The sequence below is a fragment of the Papio anubis genome, chromosome 13, assembly GCF_008728515.1.
Source record: "Papio anubis isolate 15944 chromosome 13, Panubis1.0, whole genome shotgun sequence".
NCBI classification, from domain to species: Eukaryota; Metazoa; Chordata; class Mammalia; order Primates; family Cercopithecidae; genus Papio; species Papio anubis.
This window is the reverse complement of record NC_044988.1, coordinates 32,348,304-32,370,282: the sequence shown is the minus strand read 5'-3', so window position 1 is coordinate 32,370,282 and position 21,979 is coordinate 32,348,304. Positions and strand designations below refer to the sequence as shown.

At 34.5% G+C, this 21,979-nt stretch overlaps 1 protein-coding gene across 15 annotated transcripts in view; it reads left to right on the top strand.

Moving 5' to 3' along the window:
- RFX3 (regulatory factor X3) overlaps positions 1-21,979 on the top strand; it is a 311,794-nt gene that overhangs the window by 86,768 nt on the left and 203,047 nt on the right. Inside the window, exons 1-2 of one of the 15 annotated variants that reach the window (XM_031654192.1) lie at positions 4,899-5,608; positions 16,066-16,148. The exons of 12 other annotated variants lie outside the window; for them this stretch is intronic. In XM_031654192.1, coding sequence (XP_031510052.1) covers positions 16,139-16,148 — 10 coding nt within the window. In that variant the 5' untranslated portion in view covers positions 4,899-5,608; positions 16,066-16,138. Of the gene's footprint in view, positions 1-4,898; positions 5,609-13,129; positions 16,149-21,979 lie in introns of those variants that run through there. 2 more of the 15 variants (XM_031654198.1, XM_031654191.1) reach the window with 2 other exon arrangements.

Below are 21,979 nucleotides of genomic sequence, written 5' to 3'. Positions count from 1 at the left end.
CATCTAAGTATTTTTGACTGAGGATTTGTACAGGTTATTTTGTCAGTTCTAAAAAGCACTGCTTGCTAATTTTGCATTTGCCATAATACTTAAATGTGAAAGTATATGAACATTATAGTTGGTTTTGAATGACCTTTTTTAGGATCAACCGTTGGCTTCTTCGCTCTTCCCATTCCCGGATGCAAGACTCTGAGGAAGTGACACACTGAAGCCTGACATGCTTATTTACGATCATATGGAGAACATCTTGGAGAGATGGCCAGCTTGTATTCTTAGGTTTATCAGTGTGTTTCTATCTTTATTCAAGATCTTCTTTTTTCCATTTTATTTAGGGAAAGGAAAAAGAAAATATATACATAATTAGTTTTTTTCATCTCTGTCTCTCTACCCATTCTTTCTCTACCCATTCTAAAATATAGAAGGGTTGGTAGAATATATTTTTCAAAAAGTTGAGAAGCATTTCCCTACCCAATTTTAAGGAAATATATTTAATATGCCATCTCACATAGAGAGAGGGCATTCAGGTCTTGCAGTTTCTCCAGGTAAGTGAATCACATGAAGAAGGGTGAAAGGAGAGATAGGATTAGGCTTGAATACTGCAATGGTTATTTAATGAGGTTTTGAAATAGGCAAATCAGCACCTTTTAACTTCAAATCCCAGGAAGTAGGGTGGAACGAGGTCTATGTACGGACTCTTAAGAGACCTAAACCTGAAATAGCTCCATGAACCCTGGCCTAGTACTGAAGAAAAATAACTTCTCTAAGATCCCCCTTGTGTGAAGTTGCCGCCTTCTTAGAGGATTTCCTTGGAGTAGCTTTGTTACCAGAGGATTTTTGTTAAAGCAGCTCTAGTTTCTAGAAGCTATATAAATCAGGGTATTCTTGTTCATTCTGTATTCTAAGTCTAGCTCTTAAAATTTCAAAGAAGCAGAATGTGGTACATCCCCATTAAATGCAGGTGCTTTCTGCCCTGTTTATTTCAGACAGTTGAATGTCTATAGTAGTTAGTAGTTAGGACTGATGATTTGTAAGCTGATGAATGATGCCAAAAACTAAAATGTCTCTTGAGTACAGTGGAGCCTATAGTCTAGTCTCCATGAATATTAGGGCAGTGTGCCAACTAAAGCTGGCTTAATTCTGCAAGCAGGAGCCCTTTGCAGAAGGATTCATGGTAATTAACCAATTCAAAGTGCAATATTTTCCTTTCATTAATTTGGCAGAAAACAACTAAATATCTACAGCAAGAATGTTTTTGACATTTTCATTTGCTCTTGGAAAATAATGTATACTTTGAATTGTGCTATAAAATAAAACTACTAGGATTTTGTCATTTCCATTTCAACTTCCTAACAAAAACACGGATTACTCAATTAGCAATTTTTTTTTTTTAATTAATAGGAATAGTTGGCTGCAGGAGTAACCAGAACTGATTGACATTTTGAGGTGATTGGCTTGTAGGAGATTCTTAGGGAGTTTATTGGCTCAGGCTTCTTGCTTGTCACATCTCCTTCCCTGTATGTCTGAATAATAGAATTCTAGTTGGGTGTGATCGTTTCCTATCCTTTCTCTCTTCTCAAGTTCATTTTTATCCCAAATATTGCACAACATTTTGCTCTCTTTTCCTGTTTCTTTTGGGTTAAAGAAGTATTTATTTCAATTAGTTGATGCAAAGGATTGTTAATTTTTTACTTTTAAAAATGTACTTAGGACCAGCCACCTCACAGGTAGTATTTTGAATAATTTTGGAACTAAGTGTCCATTGATGACAAATGTTTTGCTGGAGGAATTATTGAAGTATTTATTCATTTTAAAGTATATTAGTTTTGACATACTCTTATTTGTTGATAGTGTTTATCTTTTCACTAAAAATATAACATTTTATAATCATACCTTTGATTACTAGACTCTAGTTATTGAAAATTTGAAGATCACTCAACATTTTTCCCTCCTGCAATTTTGACACACTTTCTGGGCTGTATTTTTGCTTCTGTATGTTCTTTTATAAACTGCATATGTTTAGTTAGAAAAATACCAGTTGTAATTACCAGAAACCCATTTCAGCCTATCTGAAAATGGAAATGTAGAAGGATATTGGGATAACTCCTGAAATCACAAAGAACATCTTGGCTTCATGAAGAACTGGAATTTGCCATAGGTAAAGCTGTTAGGAACATAGGTAATACTCTTCCCATCTTTTATGCTTGCTTCTATCTACATGTCTCTTCCTTCTTTACACTTTGTAGATTTACTTTTTAGCACTTTCAAGGATGTACATGACCAAATATAGTTACCTACCACTACTACTTAGTTAATCAGTTAAAGTGACCCGCAGAGAGACACCAGAGTGTCAGTCCCATTCCCGAAAATACCACGAGAGAAAATGTAGACCAACTCAGAGCAGATATTCCCTCTTGATCTAATTAGTTATTGTTGAGAGAGCAGCATCATGAAGTGCAAATTTGGCTTCTGTGGTCCCACTCAGATAAAAGGCACTGTTTTATGTTTTTTTTTTTTTTTTAAATAATGCAGATACTTCTTAAATATAAGGATAACGAAATAAATTCTTTGTGAATGTGAGTAATTATCCATTCAGTCAATAAATATAATTTTGTGTTTACATGTGTCAGAAACTATGCTAATTGGTAGGGATTCAGTGGTGAGTAAGGTAAATACAGTATTGAGCTTATATTCTAGTAGAGTAAATGGGATTTTTAAAAATGTAAATAAAATGTAGTCATGAACTGAATAATGATGTTTCAGTTAGTGATGGACTGTATATATGACAGTGGTCCCCTAAGGTTATTATAGAGCTGAAAAATTATTATAGCCTAGTGATGTCTTGATGATCCTGAACCTATGTAGGCCTAGGTTAATGTGTATGTTTGTGTCTTAATTTTTAACAAAAAAAGTTTTAAAAGGAAAAAAAATTAAATATACAAAAAGATTATGGAATAAGGATATAAAGAAAATATTTTAGTAGAGCTGTGCAAGGTATTTGTGTTTAAGCTGTGTTATCACGAGAGTCAGAGTTAAAAAATTAAAAAGTTTGTAAAGTAGAAAGGTTACAGTAAGCCAGTGTTAATTTATTACTAAAGAATGAAAATTTATTTTTATAAATTTAATGTAGCCTAAGTATACAGTGTTTATAAAGTCTGTAGTAGAGTACAGTAATGTCTTAGGCCTTCACTCACTCATTGACTCACCCAGACCTGACTTCTAGTCCTATAGGCTCCATTTCTGGTAAGTGCCTAATTAAAATCTACCTTTTTTAAAAAATCTCTTATACCATATTTTTACTGTACTTTTTTTGTTTAGATATGTTTAGATACATAAGTACTTACCACTGTGTTTCCATTGCCGGTAGTATTCAGTATGGTAACATGCTGAATAGGTTTGTAGCCTAGGAGCAATAGGCTATATCATGTATCCTAGGTGTATAGTAGGCTGTACCATCCAGGTTTGTGTAAGAACACTCCATGATGTTTACAACATGATGAAATTGCCAATGATGCACTTCTTAAAACATATCCCTGTTGTTAAGCAATGCATGACTGTAATTGTGAAATGTGGTAAGTGCTTTAAAGAAGACACCCATGGCTGAGCTAGAGAACTATATTTGGAGTGCAGAAGGAGGGTGGGGAGAAGGTAAGGACACTTACTGCACTGCTTTTTAAAGAGGTGATATTTATCTTTAGACTTGAAAGATTAGGGAAGGATGTTCCTGTCAAGGAAACTGGAATGTACAACGACCTTGAAGTACAAGGGCTGTAGAAAGCTTAAGGAAATACAAGATGATCATTGTGGAGGAACACAGTAGAAGAATTTGGGATGAATTTGTCAACAACTGCTTTTTGTAGTGTGTACATAGACCAAAGCTCTGATTTAATCAATTAGCATTTATTAGAAAATCTGCCGTGTTACAGAGATTGCTAGATTTGGTAAGCTTACATGCTAATAAGGGGAACATAAGGATGAGCCTCATAAAGGATGACACACTTAATAATGATATAAGGCAGAGCATGATATTCTATTAGAAGTGTATTTGTTCATTTCTTAAATATTTATTGAGTGGCTTTATTACATGTCAGACACTGTTCTAGGCACTCAGGCCAGATAGTAAATAATTACTAATTATGTAGGACCTCTCTTCTCATGGGGCTTATCAGAGCCTTACTACTCAGAAATATGATTCTTTGAATAGTATCATCATCAGTCAACTATGAGATGGTTAGAAATGCAGAATCTCAGGCCCCACCCAGATGTATGGAATCAGAATCTCCACTGAGATTTCACATGATTAGTATGAACAGTATAGCTTGAGAAACACTGTTTTAGAGCAGGGTTTGGCAGACTATGGCCTTGGTGCCAAATCCATCTGGCTGCCTATTTTTGTAAATAATGTTTTATTGGGACAGCCATGCCCATTTCTTTACATGTTATCTGTGACTGCTTTCACAGGCAATGGGGCATTTGAGTAGTTGTGACAGCGGCTCTAGCCCACAAAGCCTAAAATATTTACTACTTGGCCCTTTACAGAGTAAGTGTCCCACCCTTTGTTCTAGTCCATAAACAAATAGCAGGATAGATATTTTTACTTATTTGATTGTGAAAAGCTTTGTGGAATAGGCAGTGTTTGAAAGGTTCTGAAAAGCATTGGTTTAACACATTTTTAGCCTGTAATCTACAATACAAATGAAATACAGTTGACCCTTGAACAATGTAGAGGTTTGGGGTGGCAACACCCCCATCCAAACAGAAGCCAGCTATAACTTTTGACTCTCTCAGAACGTAACTATTAATAGGCTTACCAATAACATAAACAGTTGATTAACACATATTTTCTATGTATCTGTATTATGTACTGTATTCTTACAGTAAGCTAGAGAAAAGAAAATGCTACTAAGAAAATCATAAGAAGAAAAAATATATTTACTATTCATTCAGTGGAAGTAGAGAATCATAAAAGTCTTCATCCTGGTTATCTTAACATTGAGTAGGATGAGAAGGAGGAAGAGTAGGGGTTGGTCATGCTGTCTTGGGGAAGTGGAAGAGGTGGAGGAGGTAGAAGCAGAGGTAGGCACACTTTGTGTGACTTGACGGAAATACAGTTGACTCTTGAACGACATGGGCTTGAGCTACAGGGATTCACTTATATTTGGATTTTTTTCAACCACATGCGGATAAAAAGTACAGTATTTGGGATGCAAAACCCACATGTATGGAGGGCTGCCTTTTTGTATACTTGGGTTCTGCAGGGCTGACTGCAGGACTTGAGTATTCAGAGATTTTGTATATATTGATTTAGGTATACGTGGATTTGGTAAGCTTACACGCTAACCTAGAACCAATCCCCCATGTATACTAAGGGACAACTGTACGTTGTAATTTGTATCTGACTTTTTTGCTTTTTCGTTTCTCTAAAAATGTTTCTTTACAGTACCAACCCTTCTTCCACTGTGTTTTAACGCCCATGTCATAGAAGCATCCGTGTCATAGTGAGATGAACTGCTCACTCAGAGATGATTAGCATCATAGGGTGATACTCCCAGCACTTGAGCTCACCCACAATAGCAACACAAGGTGGCTACAAAATTATTATAGTTGTACGGTAGGTATTACAGTTAATTTTATGCAGCTGTTATTTAATACTGCATCTTTACATTTGTTTGCACTTCTCGACTGCAAATGGTACCATGTGCATTCTAAGTTCATAAGTTTTGATACATTTTAACTTTTTATCATAGATTTATATATATTTTATGGAAGTAAATGATAAAATAGACTAGTACCTGCATATATTTTATGCATTCATGACATACTTCCAAATTAATTTTTTGATATTTCTGGGGTACTCATTCTTTATGTGATTTTTTTTTCAAATTGTTATTCATCTTTAAAAAATGTTCCAATATATTTTTTGGAAAAAATCCACATATAAGTGGACCTTCACAGTTTAAAGCTGTGTTCTTCAAGGGTCAGCGTTACATTGAAGTCTGATATATAAAACATTTAAAAATTCAAAAGAGTGAATCAGATTTTGTGATGGATACCATTATGGCAAGTGGAGAAAAGACCTAGGAAATTTAAAATATTGGTGTCATTGTGATGAAATAAAAGAACAACAATAGTATAAATTTATTTATCTAAAAAATTTTTACCAAATGCCTTTGAGGCACAGATGTTCATTTGATGGTAATGGTATTTTGAAGATTGCTAAGACTTATGTTTATATGTCTGTCTTACTTCTGAGGAAACTGATACTAAAATTAAAGCAAAAGTGTTTTGCCAGTGAGTACAACAGTAGTAGAGCTGGAACTAACTGGGATCTATGCCTTCTGATTAAGCTGATTAAAATTCACTGAATCAAAGAGATTTAAGGAGATTGATGGTTAGAGCCTAGCATGCTATCCATCTTTCATTCCAAGCTTTAACCCAGAACACTCTGCTATTAATTATCCTGCATATTAGATTTACATGTAAGATTTCTTTTGAATGCCTTTGAAAACAGCATTTTATTTTCTTACATATCCTTTTCTCTTGTTGAAAATTATGTTGGTCACTCTGAATACAAAGAGTACTTCTGTTATGAAACTAATAATTTGAATATAGAAATCACTTGCTTGAACAGCTATGACTGATAAGTATTTAAGAAAACTTGGGAACCTCAGTGAACCTGGTAACCTAAGTCAACTAAGGTTTGAGACTTTAAGAGTTGTCAATGTGATTATTATCCTGGCTCTGCAAATGGGCTGTGGGTTGGAAGCCAGTGCTTAGACAGAAACCTGTTACGTTGTGGGCTGCTTCAAAGAGATTGAGGGCTTTGAAATAGGGAGATATCAAGTCCATCTTTCTATTGTTTAAAGCAAATGTAAAGCAGATGTATAGCAGCTGCTAAGATATATCTGTTATATAGTAAATTAAAAGAGGGCATGGAGATATGTAGCTACCCAGAGTACCATCTAGCCAATATCTTCTAATTATCGGCCTGCCCAACTACTTTGCAAGTCAGTGTAGTTCAGGCAAGCCAGAATGTAAGAGGGGAATGGGTTAGGATGAGATTAGCACCTCCAGGAACGTAGAGGGAAAAATGCCTTATCTAGTCCAGTGGAAAAATACCTGGGGCTTCACACCCTACAATCAGACAGTGTTCGGGTTTTATGAGAAACTGAGGTTTCTAGAAAATCCGAAAATAGTTGTCAGTTTATACCTATCTCCACAGACACAAACACACAATTATATTTTACGACAGTATTGGCATATATTAAGATTATATGGTAAACATTTTCTTTGACCTAAATTTTTAATCATAAGAATAACTAAAAATTAAAAAGAAATGTTTAAAAGAAATGAAAACATTTTTCGTGGGCCCTTGAGAGTATTATGGGCCCTTGGCACTATGCCTAATGGGTAAGCTAACCCTGTCTATTTCTAAGCATTTGTTTGAATGAGCATATCTAGTATCTAGAACAATTGAGAAACTCATGCTTGGCAAAAATATGCTTTATTTGTGGAGCTATTCATTTCATGTAAATGTTTTAAAAATTTTTTAAACTTTCTTTTGTTTACTTTGTCATTTAAATCTCTTGTAGTTTGTCTGGGGACAGATAGGTTTCCACAGTCTTTAAATATGGCTAGAAAGACCTTTATGTTCTATTGGTTGTGTGGCAGTGAGATCAGACTAACTTCACAAATAGGGAAATGAGAATTTGGATCACTTGAGATTTTCTGAATTTTCTATTCTTTTTATTTTGACTTGAATAAAAATAAGCAAAGGAAGGTTTATGAAGGACAACATGGTAGCAGAGTATTGCTGATATTCGCTTGTTCATGAAAAAGGAAAAGTGTGGGAGGAAAGACTTTTTAAAATAAATTTTAAACATTTTTGCTTAACTTCAGAAACTCTACAAAACTTGATTGTAATACTTTCAAAGTGTTCCATCATCATTACAAGATCTTAAAGTTCTGAGATATTCTATCAAAATTATTTAGCACTACCTATTCATTCAACTCAAGCTCATAAATTATACAAGTTGGGGATAGGGAGAAAAGAGGAGAAATAGAAATTGAAAGAGTGAGAGAGAATAACAACAGTTTAAAGGAATGTGTGCAAGAGCTTCTGCTACTTGCCTTGATGTAATATCTTGATTCTGCAACTTCCCTTGATGTAATGCCTTGATATAATACCTTGATGCTGGATTGATTCTTCTGCCATAAACTGTGATAAAACTGAACAAAATATATGAGGCAACTTTTCACGTGTTGGACAATAGTGCAAGACTGTGATTATTGACAGAAGGCAGATACATAAAAAGAGCCCCACATTTTCTCTGCGTCTCTGTGTAGGGACATTTTCCTGACTGTGTAACAAGGACTTGGAGTCCAAGCAGAAACAGTGGCATCTCTGAGCTGAGAAGGCAGAGACCAGAATTTAGGGCTGTTAAAGCAGCTGGAATCTGGAGTGGGGCACCAGAAGGGTGAAGGCTGCACAGAAATGGGGATCCAGAATTCTGAATATGGGTTCACTTCAAGTCCTTGACTGAGTGATGAAGTGTACATATGGCAAATCAAACTGTGGGCTTACTAGAGATTTCCTACTATGGATCTGAGATTGTAGGTAGATATTGGAGCTGTGTCCCAAGAACACATCATAGGCATCCAGCTGAGGGAAAAAAAAAAAGGCCGTAACTTAGTAAGGACCACATCCTAGAGTAAGAATGTCCAACCTAACATGTCTCACCTCATATGTTTAAAACTAGATCTCAACATAATCTACCAGGAAGACATATAGACGTTTAATTCTGCCAAAAGAGAGGAGCTTGAGAAACACCTTGGGATTTTCTCAAATTAATACTAACAAAACATAAACAAATTCAGAGTGTTTAGCCAGTAATTATACTGCCTGAGAACAAAGATTATCATTCTTCAGAGGATCATAGCAGAATCCAGGTTCTCTGCATTTTATTATTATATAATACTATATATATAGTACTATATATATTTTATTTATATATTGTATTATAGATTATATAGTATAGTATATAATAAGTTACTACACATGCAAAAGAAAAGGGAAAAATGTGACCAATAGTCAAAAGAAAATAAAGTTACTAGCAGTAGACCTTGAGATGGCCTAGTTGTTGCGTTTAGCTGACAAAGGCTCATGTATGCATACCAGCAAAAGGACTTAAACAAACAAATAGTGATCTTAATGAGTAAATGGGTTAGAAATCTTGGCAGAGAAATGGAAACTACTAGTGTTCTATACCAGTGGCCCCCAACCTTTTTGGCACCAGGGACCAGTTTTGTGGAAGACAGTTTTAACATGGACTAGGGGGTGGAGGAATGATTCAAATACATTACGTTTATGGTGTGCTTTATTTCTATGATTATTACATTGTAATATATAAGGAAATAATTATCTACTCATCATAATGTAGAATCAGTGGGAGCCCTGAGTTTGTTTCCCTCCAGGTAGACAGTACCATCTGGGGGTGACAGGAGACAGTGACAGATTAGGCATTTGATTGTCATAAGGACATGCAACCTAGATCCCTCGCATGAGCAGTTCACAACAGGGTTTGCACTCCTATGGGAATCGAATGCTGCCACTACTCTGACAGGAGGCAGAGCTCAGGCGGTAATGTGAGCAATGGGGAGTGACTGTAAATACAGATGAAGCTTCACTGGCTCTCCTGCTACTCACCTCCTACTGTGTGGTCTGGTTCCTAACAGTACATGGACCGGTACCTGGGTAGGTTTCACAGACAGTTGAGAGATTGCGAACCTTGTTCTATACCACTGTAAGATGACTATAGTTATCAATTATTTATAGTTTCAGATAGCCAGAAGAAGGGTATTGAATGTTTGTAATACAAAAAAAAAAAAAGATAGATATTTGAGATGATGGATATACTAATTATGCTGACCTGATACATTGTATGTATGAAAACATCACTGTGTACCTCATGAATATGTCAGTTAAACAAAAACTTCAACAATCACTCATTTATAAGCATAGATGGAATTATGACTGGCTTTTTCAGTTAAATGAGCCAATAAACTGTCTTTTGTGCTTAAAAGCAAAAACAGAAACATTGTTCATAAACATGGTATTAAAGTTGTAAATAAAATACAAGTAAATCCAGTTCTGTATATTTAAAAAAGATGATTATTCCAAAATAATTGAATGGTGGGGTTTTTTTGTTTTTGTTTTTGTTTTTAATAAATTCTACTGTGTATGAAAAGCTAAGTGAAAATTCAAGAACTGAAAAGAACAATAACTGTAATCAAAAATTTATTGACTTTACCATCTCCAACGTGCTGTTAAGAAATAGCATTCAACTTGATGCATATCAGTGAAATTTATTCAATCTGATTAACTTAGAAAAAAATTAAAGAAAAATGAACAGAGATTCAGGGACCTAAGGTACAATACCTTATGATCTAGTATATGTATAATTGTAGTTACAGAGGTGAAGAGCATGAAAATGGGGCATGAAAAGTATTTAAGAAATAATTGTTGAAAATTTTCCATTTTTGATTAAGAATACATTGACTTATACATCCAATAAGTTCAGCAAACCCCAAGCAGTATGAATATACTATAATGTGCCACATTAAACTGCTGAAATACCTAATTGTTATTTCAGTGGGTTCTATATGTTCCACACTATTCAGGAAGAAGCCACTAACTTTTTTCACATGGGGAAGGATATGGCACAGGGAAGGCAGGGCTATTTTATACATTTTAAAATGTTGAATCATAAGGTTTTGCTGAATGTGTGGGTCTATTTAAAACTAAAAACAATGTTTTTCAAATCATAAAATAATGCAGGCTCACTGGAGAAATTCATAACCATACAGATATATAAAATTTGCCTGTGATCACAAGGCCTTTGACCCTTTTACGCTACCACATTTCTAGTTTGTTTGTTTTTGCCACGTAGTAGGGAATCATTAAACAAAAACAAATTTTCTTTTCTTTTTGAGACAGGGTCTCATTGTATTGCCAGGCTGGTGGGCAGTGGTGTGTGATCTTGGCTCACTCAACCTCCGCCTCCTGGACTTAAGCAATCTTCCCACTTTAGCCTTGCAAGTAGCTGGGACCACAGATGTGGGCCACCATGCCTGGCTAATTTTTAAAATTTTTAATTTTTTTGTAGAGACAGGGTTTTGCCATGTTGCCCAGGCTGGTCTTGAACTCCTGAGCTGAAGTGATCTACCTGCCTTGGTTTCCTAAAGTGCTGGGATTACAGGTATGAGCCACTGTGCCTGGCCAACAAAAAATCATTTCTTATTAAGGCATATTACTCTCTAAAACAAGCCCTAAACTCTCATCTCCACCTGAAGTTTTTATCTTAAGTTGAGACTAGTATTATTCTTTTTGTGAGAAAATCTCAGGATGTGAATTCAATCTATATGTATTATATATGTATAATTTTAGAGATATACCAATTATAGATGAGAAATTATGGAATTACAGAGCATGAACGTAGCTTATATTTGCAATTTCTGTATTACAAAAACTGAATACATAATTTCTTTATTAATTATTAAGAGAGTTAATTATGGAATTAGAGTGACTCTACTGTTGCTATTTATCTTTCTTCCTCCCACACATTTGGGAAGATATTGTCCTGCTGAAGATTTTCCACAGACATCTCTGGGTATTTAATTTTTTTTCTCGTTGAAGTGATATTTGGACAAAATGAAGTTCAAGTGATTTTGTACCTGAAGTTCACCAGGGACAGCCTCCTATTTCTTCTTTATTCAGAGATTTTTTTATCAGAGGAATATAAACTGGAATCTGCAATGGTTCTCAAAATTCCAAAGTGGTTAGTGAGACCAATTAAGTCTTTCCTTACCAGTATTTAATTATGATTTTTTCTCTATAGTTTTTAACTGAAATATTTAAAATCATGAATCACATTAATTCTGGGAGTCTTTGCATTTAATAAAACCTTTTCTTTTAGCAGTTTTATCATCTGGCAACTTTGTAAATCTCTTTTTTAGAAGTTTTGTGTTTGTATCCTCAGGGCTGTGATTTATTTGGGACCTGGAAAAAAGTCCAAGAAAAATTGTGAGAAACTTCATAGAAAAGAGGGCACCTACATTTTCCTTACCATTTTGGAGCTAACCGCCTGAAATCCAGAACCTCGACCCAACTTCTGTTCGATTGTGGTAGATTGAGATTAGAGATAACATATCCCTGTTTTTGCTCCACCAATTCAAGAATTATAGCCCAGACCCATTAAGTCTGGGGCTGATGTGGAGCAGGTAGTTGAAATGAATCTAAAAATATTTACAAGTTTTAAAATAAGTGCTTATGAGAAATATCCACATAGGACAAATAAAAGATGCTCAATGAATGGGAACTTATATTATCCAACAGCAGAATTACTTTACAGATTTAGCTATAAATTTTGAAACCAGTTTTAAAGTCTTACTGGCATCTTATTCATTCCAGTCTATTTTCCTTTGCATTACTTTACTTTTGTTGCAAATAATAATAAAAAAAAAAGTAAAAAAGCCTAAAAAATGACTCCAGTGGATTTAAGCCACAAATGAAATACATTAGCTAATTAACTCAAAAGTCCAAAGATGGGGCTATTTCAGCAGTGTTCCACCAGCTTAGTGACATCCATTTCCTTCTTCTGGATTCCTGGTGTTTGCTTTATTGTGATGCTCTTGATATGGCTTTTAGGAGCTCCTAAGGCTTATTATTTCCATATTTACTTGGTATGCCATTTAGTAGTCGTTTTACTACTGATAGGCTGATATGGCTCTGATAAAATGGTTCTGCTATGGCTTTTGATAGGTTCTAAGACTTACTAGTTCTATATTTACCTCTACTGGGAAAAAGAATATTTGTTTTCAGTATTTCTAACAGAAGTCCTGATATTTATTCTGATTCAATCAGATAGATCCTAGTTCCACCTGTATCTGTATTACTAGCTATACTCACCATTCAGCTTACCCTCCTGTTAATTTTCTTTCCCTTGATATGATCTGAACAGTACAATAAGTATAGTGTGGATATTTTTTCCTTGTTTTAAATGTATTCTAAGATTTTGTTCTTTTTAAAAATTACCTCAAAATATATAATATATGAAAATATATAATACATAAAATGAAATATACCCTTTTAAAAAATGTTCAGTTGAGTTTTTAAAATTTATATCCATGTAACCACCACCATAATCAAGTTGTAGAACATTTTTATACTCCCCAAAGCTCCCTTGTACCCATCCCCAGCCCCAGGCAAACACTGATCTACTTTCTGTCTCTCTAGGTGAGATTTCTGTTTTCTAGAATTTCATATAAATGGATTAACAAATGCATTATGCACACTTGTGTCTGGCTTCTTTTGCTCAGCCTAATGTTGAGACTCACTCATGTGCTATGTGTATGAATAGCATATGAATAGTTCTTTTTATTCCAGAGTAGTAGTGCATTTTATGAATATACTACAGTTTGTCCGTTCACCTCTTGAGGTATATTTGGTTTTCAGTTTTAGCTATTATGAACATAGTTTCTATGAATCTTTGTAAGTCTTTGTTTAGACAAATGTTTTCATTTTTGTTAGATCAATACTTAGGAGTGGAACATTGGGTCATATGGTTACTATATGTTTGACTTCAGAAGCACCTTTCAAAGTGCTTTCTGAAGTGGTTGTACCATTTGAAAACATTTCCTTCCTTAACAGAGAGCTCCAGTTGTTCTGTATCTACTCATTGTTTTAAAGTTGAATAGAATTCTCACCATATGTTTGGATAGTGTTAAATTAATATTAAGAAAGAAGCCTGTAGTCATCAGGAGTCTGTATTTGGTCTGACTAAACTGTAGGATAGTTCAACAATAAGGAAATAACTTATTTTTTTGTCTTTTATCTTCCCAAGGTTGTCAGTTTTCACATAGATCTTTATTTTCTTGACAAAAGTACTATTTTTATAGAGGTTTTTTATTATTTTTAAAAATATAGCTCCATTGTCATAATCCAGATAGGCAATCCTACTGTAATCATATAGAAATCACATTTCTGAAATACATTTCTCTTTTTGAATCCATTTATTTTTATAAAACCTCCTGAACCCCAGTGTCTTATATATAGCAGATATCTTACATAGTGCAGATGTTCAGTCAGTGCCCATTTTTTGAATACCATATTTTTACTTCATAATGTATATTATTTACCATTCATGCCAGTAGCTAAATTGGACAAAACTGTAAAATAATAAATCTGACTTATTTTGAAGTCTTCTTAACTGGCATAATGAATGATTCAAGTTGTTGAATTTGATCTGTAAATCACTTAAAAGATCTTTGATTCCCAGTAGCATCAAAGGTAGAAAAGAGTTTCTTCTAATAAGGCAGAAGGGTTTCTCCTTTGCTTTGTCTAGTAATTCAAAATAATCTTGTAAGGTTGGGCAGATCTACCCCATGCCAGGGTGGAACAGCCACAGTGTTTCTGTGTTTAACTTTAGGTCATCTCTTCTCTTTTAAAATACACACACACGTGAACTTCCACCATTACCACCACCATTACCAACAACAGCAACACAAAGCCCAAGTTTGTTTCAGGATCAGTTTGGGAATGTAGAAAAAAGCCATTGTTGACTCTGGAGTCAGCCCTGCCGAGCTGAAACAAGACTACTTTTCATTTTGGGTGAGTGGGATAATGTTCATTGTATATATGTGCCAGGAAGATTTAGAGTTTTCACCTGAGGTAAATCCCATGGGTTGAGTTTTGTTCTTCAGCCTCTTGTCATACTAGTCATTTTTAGGGCTTCTCTTGCCTTCCTTTAGGTATCTTTTCTACTCTGAAGAAGAAATCAGGTCTCCTTATCCAAATGCCTCCTTAGCTTTTATTTATTTATATTTTTTAAGAAAAGTCACTTACAACACTATCATGATCCCCAGGAGAATATAGAAGAGCACAGTCTCTGGCTTCAGAGTTCCTATCAGTTCCTGTCAGCGGAACCGTACATACTGTTGTTGGAATAAAATTGCCTGCTAGAATAATTTTGTGATAGGCTCTCTTAGGTGCCATTGCATTAGGAATGGAAGACCAGAGGGGCAGAGGATAAGAAAATATATTAGAGGTGATGTGAGAGGAAGCCAGCATTAGTCTATGAGGGTTTACTTTCCATATGTGATCTGTGTCACACAGCAACTCTACCTACAAAGACAGTAAACCAGCTCCGTGCTTTGATTTGTCCATCTGTAAACAGAGTAATACTACCAGTGTCATTAGGTTAATGGGATGAGCAAATGAATTCATATAGGTCAAGGACTTGAAATGCTGAGAGTTTTAATCTTCTGCTATTCTGTACAACAATAAGGACTAAAGTATTTACTTGAAAAATGCGCGCACCTTCTGTCGTATATTTTTACAAAATAGACTAGAAGGTGTTAACCATGGTTATTTCTATGGAATTGGATGTTTGGTAATTTAAATGTTCCTTTTTTCTATAATAAAGTTTATTTTACTTTAAATTTTAGATGAAAGGAGGATATTCACTCTTTATAAGTAATGCTGCCTAACAGTTGCATTTAATCAATAGGGGTTTCTTCTCCATTGTTTTTGTTAGCTTTCTCTACTTGGTTTTGACTAGCTCCTCAAGACTTTGTAAGCTTTGAGTTCAGAACATACTGTAAACCTTTAACATGATGATCTGGGTAGTTCTTTAGAGGTTCATTAATGTCTTATTTTGCTGTTGATTGTGGCTTAATAGTTATTCTCAATGTTGGTTCTGGCTCAGTCACTGAATGTGGCCATCCTGTAGCGAATAGTCAGTCCAGAGCATCAGGAGATACTGTGTTGATTATTTATTGCTTTCTTGGTTGTTTTTTTTGTTTGTTTGTTTTGTTTTGTTTTTTGTTTTTTGTTTTTTTGGTTTTTGTTTTTTTTTTTTTTGGCACATAGTAGAAATATTTATCTCTGAGAGTCCACAGATTTCATTATTCCTTAGGCTAGTTTCTGTAGTAGCCACAGAACTTTACAGATGGGAAAGATCCATATTTACTGGTTTCGCATTTGACCCAAGGATGTCTTTGGTTGTGCAGATCAGGATCTAAGGGATTTAAATGGACAAAATGGTTTCTGACATCTTGGATTATCTGAAGAAAAGAACCAGGAATGAATGGAGGTAAGGAAGTAAAGGAAATAATAGTACTGATGAATAAAGGCAGTTATGGAAGAATACAGGGGTTTATAGAAATAATTACTGACTTTGCTATGGAACCTGCCTCTTAAAATTTACTCCTCTTTTATCTATGTGGGATATGGTGTTGCAGCTGAAAGACTCTGAAATCTACAGTTAGTTTGGGGGAAGATAGAAGTCAAGTTACTGCTCACTTAAAATGACCTTAGACAAGTCTCTTAACCTTTTTCAGTTTCTTCACCTGCAAAATACAGGTATTAATAAAAATATCTATACTGCCTCTTAAAAGGGCTGTTGCGGGGTTCAAGTAAAATAATGTATGTAAAAATGTTTTGTAAATAGTAAAGCTGTAGCTAAGTATTTGATGGTGATGATATTTATGACCACAGTTGGTCTTCGCAACTACGATAGCTTTCTTATGTTGCTCTGGGCTTCTGTGTTCACATTTCAGCTGTCCTCTGTGTAGAGGCATTTGGTTTCATGAACCATAGAATGTCCTGTTAGTATTCAACCTGTGTATTAGTGTTTTCCTGGCCTTGATCATTCTCCCAAGTGGTGAAAGCTGCTGATTATTGTGCTTCATTGCAAAAATCTGGAAGAAGGCAGCACACATGGTGAGAGCTTTAATCTACTGCTGGCTAACTGAAGGATGGATGGTGGCTGGGAGGTGGTTCTGAGGAACAAGTGGTGCTGTGGGCCCCGTTTCTGCCACATTTACCTAGTCTTCCTCACTGCCTTCATGTACCATGATGACAAACTTCCTTATAATTTTGAGTGTGGTAGGAGGAGAAGAAAAAGGTGATTGATTTTACAAATGCAGAGGTTGTAGTTGACATTTTACAGTTTGCCCTCTGTGAGCAAGTTCTGCATCTGCAGATTCAACCAATTATGGATTGAAAATATTTGAGTATAAAAACAATTTAAAAAGTATTAAATATTCTACGTATAACAAAATTTCATATGTACCCCATACATATGTACCAACATAATAAAAAAATGAAAAATACAGTATAACAACTATTACATAGAATTTACACTACAGAATTTTATATAAGGGACTAGAGCATCCATGGATCCTTTTATCCTTAGGGGGTCCTGGAAGCAATACCCTGCAGATACCAAGGGGCAACTGCAGGTTGTTAAAGGTACAGTAGATTTAATAATGCACTTAGTTATCAAAAGAGTACAACAGGATAAGTTGATACTTTACAGACTTATTTGGTATTTTATTACCATATTGATTCAGGTGCATGCTCATTTGGCCCAGGTAAGAAGGGTTTGCCTCAGTGTCAAAAAACACAGCATTGATTACAAATAGCAGTTTTTATTAAAATATGATATTTTTAAGATATTTAGTAAAAAATATACTTGTTTTATCTTATTCTCTCAAACATATAAGAGACCCATGAGATTATTTTAATTAAAGAAAAAACAAAAACTTGTCCTTTTGATACTTGGAAGAAATTATAAAGTATAATTATATCAATTTGGTATTCTTTACAATTTGATAGTACAGCATCTATTTATGCTTTTAGTAATGTATGCAGCGTTGAAAGCATCGAAGTTGCACAAAATAAAAAAATGTGAAATGTGTTCCACATTTATTTATTTATTTATTTTAACCAAATGGAAATTGTTCCAGTGCTAAAAGGCTGAATGTTGCCTTTTAGCCATTTAAAACAAATTCATAAATAAATGTTTTAACCTTCAAAATTAAAGTATTCAAATCTATAAATTCTGGTTGAATGGAGCATATAATAAGAAATAGTTGAAGGCAGCAGGACAACATTAATAGGTAACTTTTGTATCTCATGTGATATTATTAAATGTATTGATTAATCCAAAAATACTCCATGTAATACATAATATCCCATTGGATCATCTCTCTTGCTTTGAAAAGAGATTTTTCCAGCTTTGTTTTAACATTGGCATTCAAATAACTTGAATAACTTGTCTTATTAAAAATATGAATTCTAAGCAACTTATTTTTCTATGATGATGTCCTATTTTAATTGATGTTACCTAATTTAAAAAATTCAAATCAGTGTTTTGATTAATAAGCTTCAAGTATTTGGCTGGGCACGGTGACTCATGCCTGTAATCCCAGTACTTTGGGAGGCCAAGGCAGACGGATCGCCTGAAGTCAGGAGTTTGAGACCAGCCTGGCCAACTTGGTGACACCCCGTCTCTACTAAAAATGCGAAAATTAGCTGGGCATGGTGGCAGGGGCCTGTAATCCTAGCTACTTGGGAGGCTGAGGTAGGAGAATTGCTTGAACCCAGGAGACGGAGGTTGCAGTGAGCCGAAATCGTGCCACTGTATTTCAGCCTGGGTGACAGAGCAAGACTCCGTCTCTGGAAAAAAAAAAAAAATGCTTCAAGTATTTATAAATCAATGCTATGCTATGTAATAATGGTTAACATTTATTGAGCTCTTACCATGCACCAGGCACTGTTGTAAGCCCACAGAAGGCAGTAACTTGTTGAATCTTTATTATCACTGTAAGGAGGTAAGAACTATTTATACTCATTTTATAGTTTATTCTTATTTTACATTTGAGAATACTAAGGCATTACTACTTAAGTAACTTGACCAATATCATGGCTACTCAACTGTGGTAAAGCTACAGTATGAATTTAGGCAATGTGGATAGAGAATTCAGCATTCTTATTCATTGTGTTTTGTGAAATATAGAAAACTTACAGATAAAGCACAAAATGCTCACATTACTCAGATTAAGGCCAACAAATATGCACATCTATTTTGTAGAATCTATATCTGCTTTTATTAGGTGAAAATAGTCATTTAAAGAACTCAGATATTTATATAATGTCACTACTGGCAAAGACTGCTTATTAAAAAATACTTGCTATTATAAACCCTATTAAGTAAATCATATGTTCTTCCTGTTTTCTATGTGAATTTTGTGAGTTTACAAATTTTAGAAGGATTTCTAGAATTCTTCCTGTTCTAATATTTTATGAATTTATGATCCCCTTTCCTTTAATCTTAATTCCTGAAATTGTTCACTTGTAAAACTGTTGTTTAGTCATTTAATTCTTTTTCTTTTGTTCTTCACCCAAATTTATTGAGGGGGTTCTGCATCTCACAGATGATAATATGTTTTCATTTTCATTCAGTTCAAAATACTTTCTCTTTTAATTCTTTGACCCATGGGTTAGTTAGAAATGTATTATTCAGTTTCCAAATATTTGATTTGCTTTATATTTTTGTTATTGATTTTTAACTTAATTCTTTTGTGATCATACAACTTACTTTGTAAGATTTGAATCCTTTAAAATTCATTGAGATTTGTTTTGTGGTCAGGTATGGTCTGTCTTCTTAAATGTTTTGTATGTACTTGAGAAGGGTATAAATTCTGTTGTTTCTGGGTGGAATATTCTATAAATGTCAGTTTGTACAAATTGATAGATGCTGTTCAAATTTTTTATATCTTTACTACTTGTTATATCAGTATTAAAAGAAGGGTATAAAGTATCCATCAATAATACTGCATTTTATTATTTCTTTTTCAGATTAGCTAGGTTTTGTTTTATGTATATTGGAGTTCTGACAATAGGTACATAAACATTTAGGATTGTTATATTCTCTTGATGAATAGACTCCTTTATCATTATGAAATGACTCCTCTTATTCCTGGTAATATTTCCTGTTTTGAAATTTCCTTTGACATTAATATAGCATTATATATATTTACATAATTTTGATTTTAATCTGTGTCATATTTAAAGTGCATTTCTTGTAAACAGCATTTAGTTTGTCTTTGTTTTTTATATGGTTTGACAATCTCTGTGTCTTCATTGGTGTTTTTGAATTTTATTTAATGTGATTATTGATATGGTTGGGTTTAAATCTGCTGTGTTGCCATTTATTTGTTGTTTGTTCTGTCTATTCTTTGGTTCCTTTTTTCCTTTTTTCTTTCCTTCTCTTGGATTAATTGAATAATTTTTATGATTCCATTTTATGTTGTTAATTGGCTTATTGCTCTATTTATGTTTTACTCTTTCAGTGGTTACTATATGGTTTAATGTATGCTGCTTTAACTTATCACAGTGTACCTTCAAATAATGCGTCACTTCATGTATAGTGTAAGAAAAGCCAGTGATTCTCAACAGCACCTGGGACAATGGGATAAAGGACCATACTGGAATCATACTGGGTACACATATAGGAGCTTTGAGAATTCCTCACTTCAGATGCCCTTCTATTGCCTTTTTTTTCCCCCTAATAAGGATACTGATAACATCCTTTCTTTTTCTGGATGAGAACACTGAGGCTCAGGTTAAAGTGGCTTTAGTAAATGACAGAAACAGGCCCAACATAGCATAATATAATGAATACTGGTCTTTAAGTCAGTTACACCTGAATTTGAACTCTAGTAACTCTTGCTTGCTAGATATGTGATCTTGGACAAGTTAATTAACCAGTATAATGATCATGCTAAAATATGGAGAATAATCACCTTATAGGGCTTTTGTCCCATGTGCTCATACAACACTTGATTTCTATCTTGGTTGTCTAAATGGGATAGTATTTATAAAGCACCTAGTTAAATTGCTTGGCAGGACTTCAAATATACTTGTCATGTAAAGATTCTGGAAGTAATTGGCTGACTCCCAAGTAAGTGCTCTTATTTTACTTACACAGTAAATTATCTCTACAGACTTTAACCAGTCCTTTACACCTTGGAACATTTTGTGCACATGTTAGAGAAGCAATGATTAATATAACTGAAGTTACTATGAGCGGGTATGATAATTAAACCAAATAGGTTCAGAGTTTGAAGAGATCTAGGTAGTGAATAAAGCTTCAGGAAGGCTAGTGGCGGGGACATTCAGGAACGTTGCCTGCTGTCTTCTAGGAATTGATAGAGAGATTGAGGGGTCAGCACTGATGTGATGTGAGAGGGAATATAATCTTGGATCTCATTGTGTTGCATTTGCAATGAGGTAGTTCATATTATAGAATTAGAATTTAGGTAAATGAGAAGGATTTGGAGCAAGAGATTAGAAAGTCATCATGATACGCAAGTGAAAGTTGAAGTTGCAAAATAATATGCAGGGAGAGTGTGTACAGAGAGGAACAGAAAAGGCAAAGGATGTATCTTAGGGGACTAGTCCTTATTGAGGAGAGAAGAAAGAGGAGATAGCCAAGGAAGTTAATGCTTTCCTCATTTTGGGATCTTTCCCAGCATCTAACAACTGTGACCTGCCTTCAGTAATGGAATATTTTATTGAATTTATAGTGGATGTAGGTCTTGTTAGTTTTATTCTTAAATAGATCTGGAACTATTATTGTGTATATTAAAAATGCTAGTCATTGGCCAGGCATGGTGGAAAATGGTACTGGTTGACTAGCCGTGGTGGCTCATGCCTGTAATCTCTGCACTTTGAGAGACTGATACAAGAGGATTGCTTGAGCCCAAGGGTTCGAGGCTGCAATGAGTCATGATTGCACCACTGCACTCCAGGTTGGGCAACAGAGCAAGATCCCAACTCTTTATATATATAGTGGTATCTACTGCAATGTGCTCTTTTGGTAAGGCAGCAAATACGTCTTTGGGTCTTTCAACTAGTATGAACAATGAAAGCTAACTAACTGTAGTGTTTTTAATTTCTCACTGATTTTGCAAGATAATGATTTTACTCAAGATTGACATTCTCATAACTTGAATATTTCAAATATGAAATGCAAATTTTGTTTCTTTTAGCTTGGAAATACAGAAAACATTACAGGTATTTTAAGCAGACTGGAATATGGCAGGAGCATAGCCTTTACAGTCAGATGTAGTTTCA